The sequence below is a fragment of the Tetrao urogallus genome (assembly GCF_951394365.1).
Source record: "Tetrao urogallus genome assembly, chromosome: 35".
In the NCBI taxonomy this organism is placed as follows: Eukaryota; Metazoa; Chordata; class Aves; order Galliformes; family Phasianidae; genus Tetrao; species Tetrao urogallus.
This window is the reverse complement of record NC_136848.1, coordinates 199,221-210,221: the sequence shown is the minus strand read 5'-3', so window position 1 is coordinate 210,221 and position 11,001 is coordinate 199,221. Positions and strand designations below refer to the sequence as shown.

Here is an 11,001-nt window from a genome sequence, read left to right as displayed (position 1 = left end):
TCTTGAATGGTGATTGGGAAGACTTGACCGTGGAAAGGATGCTTTGTGTGTCCTGGATGTACATTTCCCAGCAGCAGAGCATGGCTCCTGTACAGTGTATGCGAATGAGTCTGTAAACCCGTTGGCTCTTCTTTTTTCCCCCCCAGCATATTAAGACTTTGATCAAATTAGAGCACTCATAATTATTTATTTAATACTTATCTGCAAGGATTTAACATTAGCATTCCCCTTCCTCTTCTCCCCCGCCATTGATATTGTTGTTTTCTTTCCTAATCTTTTGTGCGTTGGGGGAAATAACCAAGTCAATGTAAAGGCTGTGAAAACTATAGTTTTGTGTGCAAGTTCTCCTGCAGTACTCGTATTGCATGGCAAGCGTTTCACTTAAGCGGGCTAGCTGCTACGTTCTCATCCCTGTAGTAGACTCAGGCAAACTGCTGTGTGTGCCCAGTTCTGACAGGCTGAGGGACACAGGGACAGAACGGTGACGTGAGCCAGGCTGACTGCTGGGGCAGCTCATGGCTTTCATTTGAGTCACATCGCTTCATCGTTAGAGGTGAAACTGTCCCTTGTTCAACAGTGTTAGAATGACCTGCGGTGACACAGCAGCTCTCAGCAGCTCCGTTCCACGCGGTGTGAACACAACCCGTCCCACTCTGCGGATGATCCATGCGTGCAACTTTCATGAACTGTGAGCTGTGTTCAGCATTGCTGACTTCTGTTCCCTACAGAAGTGTGCTTCCCCTGTTTCAGTTCTTTTCCAAATGATTGTGCATGGAAAAGATCGGGCTGCTCTCTTGCATTTTTGCTGGAGAGCGAAAAGTGGAGTAATTATTTGCATGTGATAGTAAAAAGTGCAAATTTTTTTTTTCTTTTGATTTCTAAAATTAAGTTAGTTTTATAGCATCTTACATTCCTGCTATATTTGTTTTTAAAAAATAATAATAAAAAAAAGTTAGCCTGGCACAGTATGATGGTGCAGTTTTAGCAGTAGATCTATAAAAAGAAAAATAAAATAAAAATGTAACCCACTCTATTAACCAGAAGAGAAAGGTGATACTGTGGCAGATCAGTAGCAAATAAGTGACTTAATCGATGCTTTACTGTAGTTCAATAGCTATGGCCTTACTACTTTGTCAATATCAGCTTAATTGTCTTGAAAATGTCTGCTATTTTTACTGTTCCCGGGGGTGTCCACCTGGGGTGAAATATCTGATATGTACAGATGATATTTTAAATTTGTAAAATGCACCATTGTATTACAGACGATGCAACAGAAATGCACTTCGGGGGGAAATTGCTTCTGATGAGTTTTTTTGTAAATCCTCGATGACTACAGATATGCAATAGAATTGTTTTTGTTTTTTTTTTTTTTGTTTCTAATTTTGATATTTCCTTCTGAAACGTAACGATTGTTGCCATTAATCCGAATGATTTCTCATGCTCTTTGTGTGTATATATTACCTATAGTCTGAGCTTCCTTTAGGATGGTACATAGCTTTGGTTTGTTGTATTTTAGTTAGCTCTTCTCTAAGTGCCTTTAGCACAGGCACTGCAAGAGGCTTTTGGAGTCTGTTTTTAATGTACAGTTGGGAGGACTTGAAATGGAGTTAAAGCAACTTATTTCTGAAGAAAAAAAAAAAAAAAAAAAGAATAAAAATCCATCCGCAAACTAACCTGTAACAACCTAAAAATTTTATATTTAAGAAACCAGAGGTTTATTTTTATGGAGCTTCAGTTATGGATACAGTTTCCAGAAGATGCAATTTCAGCTATAAACAGACTGTGCGTAAATGGTTGGTTTTTTTTTTTTCTGTTTTTCTTTTTTTTCTTTCTTACCCTGATTTTTAGAGGAAACAAAAGATTCAGATAATATATTGAGCTCCTGTGAGTACGGCCCTCGTGTTCCTCCCGGATGGATCCAGCTTCCCCACAGCATCTTTGAGCTCCTCGTAGGGCAGGGCTTGAGTGAAAGGAGAAAAAAACACCCATCTGGCTTCTATGTCTGTCCTGGTCTATTCCTGTTGTCAAAACTGTCCAAAAAAAACCCCCACAAAATTGTGTCAAGTAGGTTCCATGCTTTAAATGTTCAAATGATGATACTTGTATTTGTATTCGTTTTTGACATTGCCAAGGTGCTATGGGAAATTGAAATAACAGTTATAGAAAAAAAATAATAAAAAGCTGATTTAAAAGGAAAAAAAAAACTACACACACACACACAAAAAAAAAAAAACCACCACCAAACAACCAAACAAACAAAAAAAAAACCAAAAAAAACCCAACAACGGTCTCTCTCGGCGCTGTCTGTTACGCGCGTGGGGATCTGAGGGGGACGGGGAGGCGGGAAGCGGCGGCTTCGACTGAGGGGCGCAGAGCGGGCGCGGGAAGAGGCAGCCCCCCGTGAGGGGATGGGAAAGAGCGGGAAGGCGCAGCCGCGCCTGAGGGACGCGCGAAGCTCCGCTGTGTGAGGGATGGCGCCTGGCCGCCAGGAGGCGCTGCGTGTGCGGGGGGAGGCGAAGGGGCTGCAAAGCGGTGACGCGAGGTTCGCGCGCCGCCCCGCGGTGTGACGCGGCGCTGGGGCGGCGCTGTAGCCAGCATGGCGGAGGTGGCGGCCGCTCCCGCTGCGCCCGCGACCCGCAGCCCCCGGCGCTGAGCCGGAGCCGCGCCGAGCTCGGCGGCCGGGCCCGCCTTTATTCCCCTTCCCTTTCTCCCTACCCCTTACCTTCTCCTACTCCCGCCATGGCCGAGCCGGCAGCCGCGGGTATCTCCTCGTTGCCTCGCGAGGTCCGCGAGCAGCTGGCCGAGCTGGAGCTGGAGCTCTCGGAAGGTGAGCAGCGCCGGGAGCCGCACCGCCCCGCCCCGCCCTCAGGGCGCCGCGACCCGACCTCGGGGCCGGGGGGTTCCGTGTGGGAGGGCTGAGGAGCGGGAGCCGGAGGAGGGCCGGGCCCTGAAGGGGTCCTTTACGTGTGGGGGGGGAAGATAAGGGAGAAGTGTGTGAGGAGGAGGGCTGGGGGTAGATCTGTGTGTGGAGAAAAATAGCTGGGGGTCCTGGGGGGGATGGGGGTCATCTTTGTGCGGGGAAAAAAAAGGGGAGCGGGGAGAAGGGGAGCCTTGTAAGGAAACGGGGGGCTGTGCGGGCCGCTCTCCTTCCTTGGCCTCAATTCGGCGCCGTGCGGGCCGTGGATGTGGGATGGGAGGGACTGACAGCAGTGCGGGGGCTCGAAGGGCCCTGGGGTAAAAAGCAGCGTGCAGCCGGATGCGCTTTCAGCCTCTGAGTTCTTTTCCGTAGCTGTTATCAGGGCGACGCGCGCACTTTTTGCTGAGAACAAAACCTACCGAGTTTGTTTCCCGTTCTGCACGGCCGTCTTTGTTTCCTGGAGCTCACGGTGCTGCAGAGCACTGGGTGTGCATTGCCAGGAGCCCATCGGCGCTCAGCTCGGTGCCACAGCAATGCCTTATCGGGAGAGACCTCACGGGTGCATTAATCCCCCCCATCGTTAACAAATTGACGACAAATGGAACTGCGATCGTCTTTGTGCTGTCACTTTGTCCCAGAATGTACAGAACGTAAAGGAGGCTGTTTACAGCTGTAAAAGATTTGAATTCCTTCTCCGAGCTTCCCGTGTTGGTATGCAGTGCTCGGTGTATTGCCGGATGGAAGGGCAGTGGTAGTGCTTTTCAACACTGGCTGTTTGTAGTTGGGCTTAGTGCTGCCTGTTGGCTTTTGTGAGTGTGTGTGTGTGATTTTTTTTATCCAACTTTTTCCAGATAATGCTTTCTGTAAACATTTAATGAAGGCGATAACCCTAGCTGTGTTTGGCTTGGGGTAGTCCACGCTAACAAAGAACTGGAGAACATCCTCTTCACTCACTAGAAATAAAATGAGAAGTAATTGTTGGGCTTTGGAAGAATTTGCTGAACGTTTTTAAACGTTTGCTTCTATTTTCTGCAAATTGTTCCATGTGATACTGAAAGACTTTTATTTTGCAGCGCTGCAAGCCGAGCTTGTTAAGGTCCTTTTGGTAGAAGGGTCAGCTGTGACATCACGCTAATCTTTACAAAGCTCCTAACAGCTTCAACTTCCATGCTTTGGAGCGAAGTTTCCTGTGTTATGTAATTCTGTGAACACTAAATCCATTACTGCTTCATGGATTTCATACCCCGGTGTTTTAACGTGCGCATGACGGGTTTCTGTGTGCCAGTCTCTTTTCCTATCAGAAGGCCTCGAGTGCAGCTGATGGTGTTTGGCCCTGAGATAACCGAGGGGACCTGTGAGGCAGCGGGGGGTCAGTGGGGTGATGCCATTTAAAGCACGCCCCGGTTTGAGACTTCAGCATAAGGACTTGAAGGTGAATGCGTGCATTGTGAACTGGGTATAACTACGGAGCTGTTTATAGTAAACAACATTGAATGGAAGGGTTTTATTAAAAATGGCAGCGGTGCTTGCTGTGTGACTGATTAGCTCTCGCTCAGATAAGAGCACTTGATCCTTCCCCCCTCCTAACTGCAGCTTCATTTTCTCAGATTGGCTCTTGTGTGCTCCATGAATGTTTCAGTTGGGGTTTCTATGCCTCTCTTTGGGAACGGGAGAGGACCTGCAGGGACCCAAATTCAGCACTCCTAACACAGGGGCTGGGAGATGGCTGTGCCTCGATGGGTGATCGCACACGGGGAGTCTGAGCAGCAGTGTGAAGGGGGGCTGCCCTGCAGGTGAGCTGGGAGCACAAATGCTGTGGGCTTCGTGTGCGGCTGTGTCCCCACTCACCTTCATGGCTTGCGGAATCTGTAACGGTATGGGGGAAAGAGAGTATTCAAATCTTATCTGACGCTGTGCTTGTGGAAGGTGCTGCAAATAGAATGCGGAGTGGAACAGAAGGGTTGGGTTAGTGTATGCTTAAAGTAGAAATCATCGTTTGCAGTGATCTGCTGTGAGACTTTCTTGGAAGTAACAGCAGCGCCATTCCTGAGGAGCTTGAAGTGTTCCAGTAGCATAGTGGGACGTGTTGCAGGAAGCAGTAATTCTTTTTCCGTTAACCAAAATTGTTTTCGTTTATTTCTTTCAGTCTTTTGTTGCATGTCCTTATTTGGCCTCAGTGATTGATTTGCATTTAATTTGTTTATTTCTAAATGAGCTGAGGTAGGAGATCAGTGTCTCCTATAATGTGTCCTAATCCAAACCTCGAACAGCACATTTTACAGAGAGATTCTTTACAGAAGGGATCAGTGTCATTGCCTCTAATGAGAATGATTAACTGCATGTAAGCAATGAATTAAGTCATGGAGCTACATGGAACCTGGAACCTACTGATTACTCATGCTTTCCTTCTTTTCTTACTTCAGTTTCTTTTTCTTTCTCGTGCTTTTTTTTCATCTGTCAGTAACACCCACATTATGCATCGGTAATGATGGGAAGGGCTGGCTGTGTGCTTGCATCTGCTGCTGCTTGATGAGGAGAAGCAGGGATACGAACTTTAAAGTGCCCAAACTGTTGATAAGGCTCAAAGAAATGAACGGTTTCACATTTCTCTGAGTGCAGGAACTCAGTTTTACACCTTTGGGGCTGAGCCACAGCTGTGTGTGATGGTGGCTGTGGGTGCTCCCTAACAGCTTTGCTCTCAGAGCTCGGTGAGCACCTGAGATCCTCCATGTCCAGTCTGAGATGTCGGCCCAGCAGCAGCACTCAGCATGGAGGTGTCCGGGCACTCTGGTGCTTTGGGGACAGTTCTTAAGCATCTCTTCTCACATTAACCTCATTGCAGCCGTGTTAACAGTGCTAAAAACTCTGGTATTGCTGGATTCATAGGTTCTAATTAAGCACATTCTGTACATTTGTGTTACGCGCTGCGCGGTCTGAGGTGGCTGCGCAGTGAAATCTGTGCCCTTGCTGCAGTGTGGGTGGTGGTGGCACTGGAGCTGCTGCGCTGGAAGTAGGACAGCTTAGTGCTCTCCTGGAGGGCTGGTTTGGCTGCTGGCTTTTGTTTGACTGCGGCTTCTGTCTGTTTTTAAGCAGTAAAGGGATGTGAGCGGAGTGAACTTCAGCTCGTGACATCTGTGAAAGTATGAGGTAAGGGGAGGGGGAAAACCCCGCCTAGTAATAAGGAGGAATTCCTGTGATTGCAGTTCAGGCTCTGAGCACGATTTGCCCTTTCTGGGTTATGTGACAGCGTTATCATATCACCGCTCTTGCTTCATGTACAGAAGGAGGTGGTTTCTGTTGACTTTTCTGGTTAAACATCCATTTGGCTGTCTGGTTTGTGACTCGTGTGGGTGTTTCTGTGAATGGCTCCGCGCACCTGTGTTTGTTCCTTCTCTGCTGATTGTCTCTTAGCGGGGAAGTGAGGCAGAAGGAAGCGTGTGTAAGGACTTCCAGAAGCAGAAGGGATGGTGGCTGGTGTGGAAAACGTGGTATCAGCAGAACAGCTGAAACCCAGGGCTGAAAGCCAGCCAAATAGGATAGAACCTTACTGGAAGAAGACATGTTGACTCAAACAATTGGGTCGAGTTTTTGTTTTGTTTGGCTTGAGAGATTCCTGAGGAATCCTGGTGTTTTTCTCTTCCCTCAAAAGCTGTGCTTTTCACTTTTCATTCTTAGATTGCCAGGCACCCATCAAAGTAGGTGAGGATCTTTTTAATAGATGGAGTAGATGAATTATGGAATCTAAGTAGATTAGGGAAGAACCAAAGAAAGTCATTGGCGGAGGAAGGTCTGCTTACGTGGAGTTTGCTGAGTGGGCAGAGAGGTTTCACTTCAGTTTTCTCCCTATTGTTTAGAGGGGAGCTGTGACTATAGCAGAGAAAAGGCTGAAGGGAGCTTATGAGCGCAAGCAAGTCAGATCTGATTGTCTTGTAGCTAACAAGACTCACAGGTGGTTTTTGTGCTTTTATGCAGCATTGCAGCCACAAGTCCTGCATTAGGCAAAACTGGTAATGGGAAAGCTTTTATGTTGCTTCTTTCATTTACCTGCAGGACTGACAGCAGATGGGTACCAAATCTGCTGAGAAATCTGTGTATGGCTTTGGCACAGCCTCTCCGTGTGCAGCCAACAAAGGTACAGTTCCGAGGCAGTGCTTTGAAATGCAGAAAAATCCTTTTGGAGCACATGGTGAAGAGCTGTTCACACAAATTCAGAGGTGCTCATCCCTGCCTCATGTGGCTCTGCCAAGATCCCGATAAGAGCCTTCATTTCTAACGATATTGTATTAAGCTTTACGGCAGGGAAAGAAGTGGTGTGAGCGTGATAGCCAGAAGGAAATACAGCTCAAGTCATTGTCAGCAGAGGAGCAGGGTGGCAGAATTGTCCCCAGTCCATGAAACAGAAGGTCCATGAGGACATCACATTTATACCATGCAGATGGTCAAAGCAGAATGCTGTGTGATGAATGGTTTGGAGAAAGTTAAATGCTACGGTTGTGACCGGGAACAGGTTATAATGTGCAAGAGAAGTATTTGGAGCATCCAGGTTAGTATAACAAAGAGCAACTAGGAGAGTTTAAGAATGTGAATCTGGTTGCGTTGTCGCTCCTATTCTTAGGAAATGAGGTGTGGGTTTGGGGCAATTTTTAAAAGCTGCAGCTCTGACCCTTTGCCTTGGGGAGAGGAGGAAATTAGAGGCTTTAAAGGCACTCCTCCACCTCCTCCCTTGCTTCTCTGAAGCCTTGCTGGAGTTACAGCCAGTTTTCCTCAGCTGGGCGGAGGGGACATCTGGTAGCAATGATTCCTGTGTTGCCTTTATGCTGCTTGCTCTTAGTAATGGTGCTATTTGCAGTTTCAGTTGGATGCTTAGGCTGGAAGTGTTGATCGGAGCTGTTAGCCTGACAGAGCTGCAGTAAAGCTCTCTCTGGTGTTTTCTTGTGGTGTCGTAGAGCTTCAGCTTCCTATTTTAAATTCTGTAGCATGAAACATTAAGGGCTAGATGTGATGGATGCAGAGCTGTGTGCAGCCGGGTTGCAGGTCTGGCAGGCGTGCATCTGCCTGGAAAGCACTTGGAGCTCCATTGAGAGGTGGGCGTGCAAAGGACCCTGTGTGTTTGTAGTTCATTGGTGCTGTGTCAGAAGGGGTGATGGGTTCCTTCCGGATTCCCTCTCTCTAATTAGTTTTTGTCATGAACCTTTCTATTCATTGGATTTATCATGTTTATTCAGTGGCAAGTTTCTGAAGCCAAAGAGTGAACTAATAGTGAGACATCCCAGAGGTGCAAGCAGAAGCGGAATACTTTCCTGTTTTGATTTGCCTCAAATATAATGTCCAGATAATTTCTTCACATGGTTTTCTTGAAGCTGCTTGCCTCGAAGTTACAAGAGGCACTTCCTGATCTCAGTGCTCTGCTCAGCTCCTTTTGGGACACTGCTGAGTGGTGGAACTGAAGCGTTCTTCTGTTAACGTTGGTTCAATCCAACATTCTTCTTAGACCTTATGAAGTCGGGGAGAGTCATCAGGGTGCCTCATTCTATTAATTAGAATGGAAGATTGTTAAATTTGCACCACGTGTGAGGGAAATGGTGATTTATGGCTAACGGCTGCTGTGCGGGCGGCCGCCTTCCATCTGCTACACAAATTTTCCCATTACATTTTGATGACGAGTCTTGGGCAAAGCCTCACACCTGTATTCTTCCCTCTGAGTAACGCTCTCCACTGCTGCTTTTTCCTCTTGCCTGCATTATCTTCTTGAGCAAAACACCCGTTTCTATCAGCATGCACTTTTTTCCTTCAAACTTCAAAGCTGAATGTGTCTGCAGCACACCTCAGTGTGCACACACAGGTTATGTTTGTACCAAAGACAGTCGATGGAAGAGTGCCTTGTGCTTTAGGCTCTAGTGAATGAAAACCTTGTTTTATTTAGCGTAACTTCTGAGAGCAAAGAAAAGGCTTGCTTAAAGTTTTAGAACTTTTCTGCCAACATCAACTTTTTCTAATTCTTCTGAGCTTGAGAAGTGCTGATACGAACTGTGTGAATTCCTTGGGGGTGGGAGCCCACGGTGCCTGCAGGGCATGTGCTGTGTTTGGGAGCCTGGGATGTGAGTTACTGCTGCAGTGATCAGCAGCTGGGCCGCTCAGAATTGTTCCCCAGCAGTCAGACAACCTGCGTCCAGCAGCTCCGTGTCCCTGGGGAGCAGCAGCAACCAAGAGAGTTGCATCCCAGCCTGATAAAATTAGGTCTTCTGTAATCTCTCTCAGGGCAGCCGGATGGCTGGCTGCCTTCAAAAACATATGTTTGAATGCAGGAGTAATGCATTCCATTTCGGATGGCTGTAGCCGTGGGAGCTGGGTGACTTAGTGGATAAAGTGCTCCCATTTTGCCTCTGGGATCAGGACTGATGTCAGACATCAGGTCTAAAGTGCAGCACTGGAAAAGGATTGTTTGGGATGCTTTTCCTCTCCTTTGCCACTGTACCTTAGTCATAAAGGATGTGGAGAACAAAATCTTCCTGCTGTTGGAAATGAAGCACGTATTGCAAAGAGGGCTTAGCTACAACCTAGAAATACACACACTCATTCTGCATTAAGAGTATGTACTTTGGAATAGCAGTGCTTTTGTTCCTCTCATGTAAGTCTGTAATACATTTCTCTCTGAGCAGCAAAGGGGAAAGAAGTGTTGGCTGTGCCTCGTCCCTGCGCCTCCTGGCAGCTCCTGCACTGAGGGAAGGCAGCACTGCCATTGCAGCCATGCAGTTCTAATGCAGGCGCTGCTGGGAATTGATGGATCCCATCATACTCCACTGTCTGTTGCTGAATTTCATTAAAGGAAATGTTTTTCTGCTATGAATTTTCCCTGTGCTCAGTAGCTGCAGTGCCAGGAGGATGGCTGGTGCTGTACAGATGGCAGTAAGCTGTGGCTCCAGGTTCCTGGGAAAGGTAGGGTTGGGTGAGGCTGTGTTAAGGAAACTTTTGTGTTGCTGCTGTCTCACCTGTGCTACCTTCAGTGCATCAGCTTTTCATTTAGAGTGCTGACTGATGTTTGAAATGAAGAACCTTTTCAAATGTGAAGCACCTTTTCTGGAAATTCTGTAACCTCCTGGCTGAGAACAGTAATGAATGCACACATGTCACTGTGGGGTTCCTGATAACAGTGCTTTCATTGCCCCCCCTTCGTCACGTCTTCATCGTCACCTTTCCCTGTAATTACCCACTGGGAGCTGTACGTGCTTCTGGAAGCAGCGATCACACAGATATGCTGCCCAGCCAAAAAAAAACCTGGGGGAGGGGAAGAGGCTTTGAAGTTTTCTGGTCACTTTCTAGAAAGAGCGATGAGCAAAGCGGAATGGTTGTAGAGGTCACTCTTTGTTTTTCTGAGAAGGTGAGATGTGTCCCTTAGAGCTCCATGCTGAGCAGCTGAGCTCCTGCCACGCCATGCACCATCACTGGGCAGGAGCAGGGAGCAGCAGCGCTCCTCCCAGGAGCTGGCAGTGACACGGCACATTCCAGGCACTGCTTATTCACCCTGTGCTGGAGAGAGCAGCATCAGGTGATCGGAGATAAGAGTGCCTCGATCCTCCCTGCTTCTGGTGGAGGAATAAACAGCTTCCATCTTCCATTTGTGCCTTTGGATGGAGAGGGGTGCTGCTGGGAGAATTGCTTCAGCGGGTTCCTTCCTGTGTGTGCTGTGCAGTGCTCTCACCCCACAGCCACATCTCCCTCTGGCAGCAGGATTGGATCCCATCTCATCGTGTTCCCTTCTCTGCCACCAACAGCCCAAAGTCTCAGCTGTGTGCTTTGTGGAGCTGTGAGCTGCAGGGGATAATTGATTAATCTTTTAAGAATGTGTGTTTCCTTTTCTAAAAAGAGGAAGTTGAGCCATTTACTTCATTCATTTGTGCAGCGAAATGTTGGTTGTAAACCGAATTTATGAATTATTTTCGTAAGGTTATTAAAATTTAACTGGCAATCCTGAAGAAAACACTGGACAGCACAAAGTGAAGGTGTGGTGTTAGCAAAAAGTGGATCTCAGAGCGCTCATGTCAATGGTTTGGGTTTTTTTTTCAGACTGAGACCTGTGTTTATTC

At 47.4% G+C, this 11,001-nt stretch overlaps 1 protein-coding gene across 1 annotated transcript in view; it reads left to right on the top strand.

Annotated features, from left to right (window-relative positions):
• Positions 1-2,739: 2,739 nt before the first annotated feature.
• DIP2B (disco interacting protein 2 homolog B) overlaps positions 2,740-11,001 on the top strand; it is a gene marked incomplete at both ends in the record, with an annotated part of 57,172 nt that continues 48,910 nt past the window's right edge. Inside the window, one exon of the mRNA XM_079547936.1 lies at positions 2,740-2,827. Within this exon, the coding sequence (XP_079404062.1) occupies positions 2,740-2,827 (88 nt within the window). The remainder of the gene's footprint in view (positions 2,828-11,001) is intronic.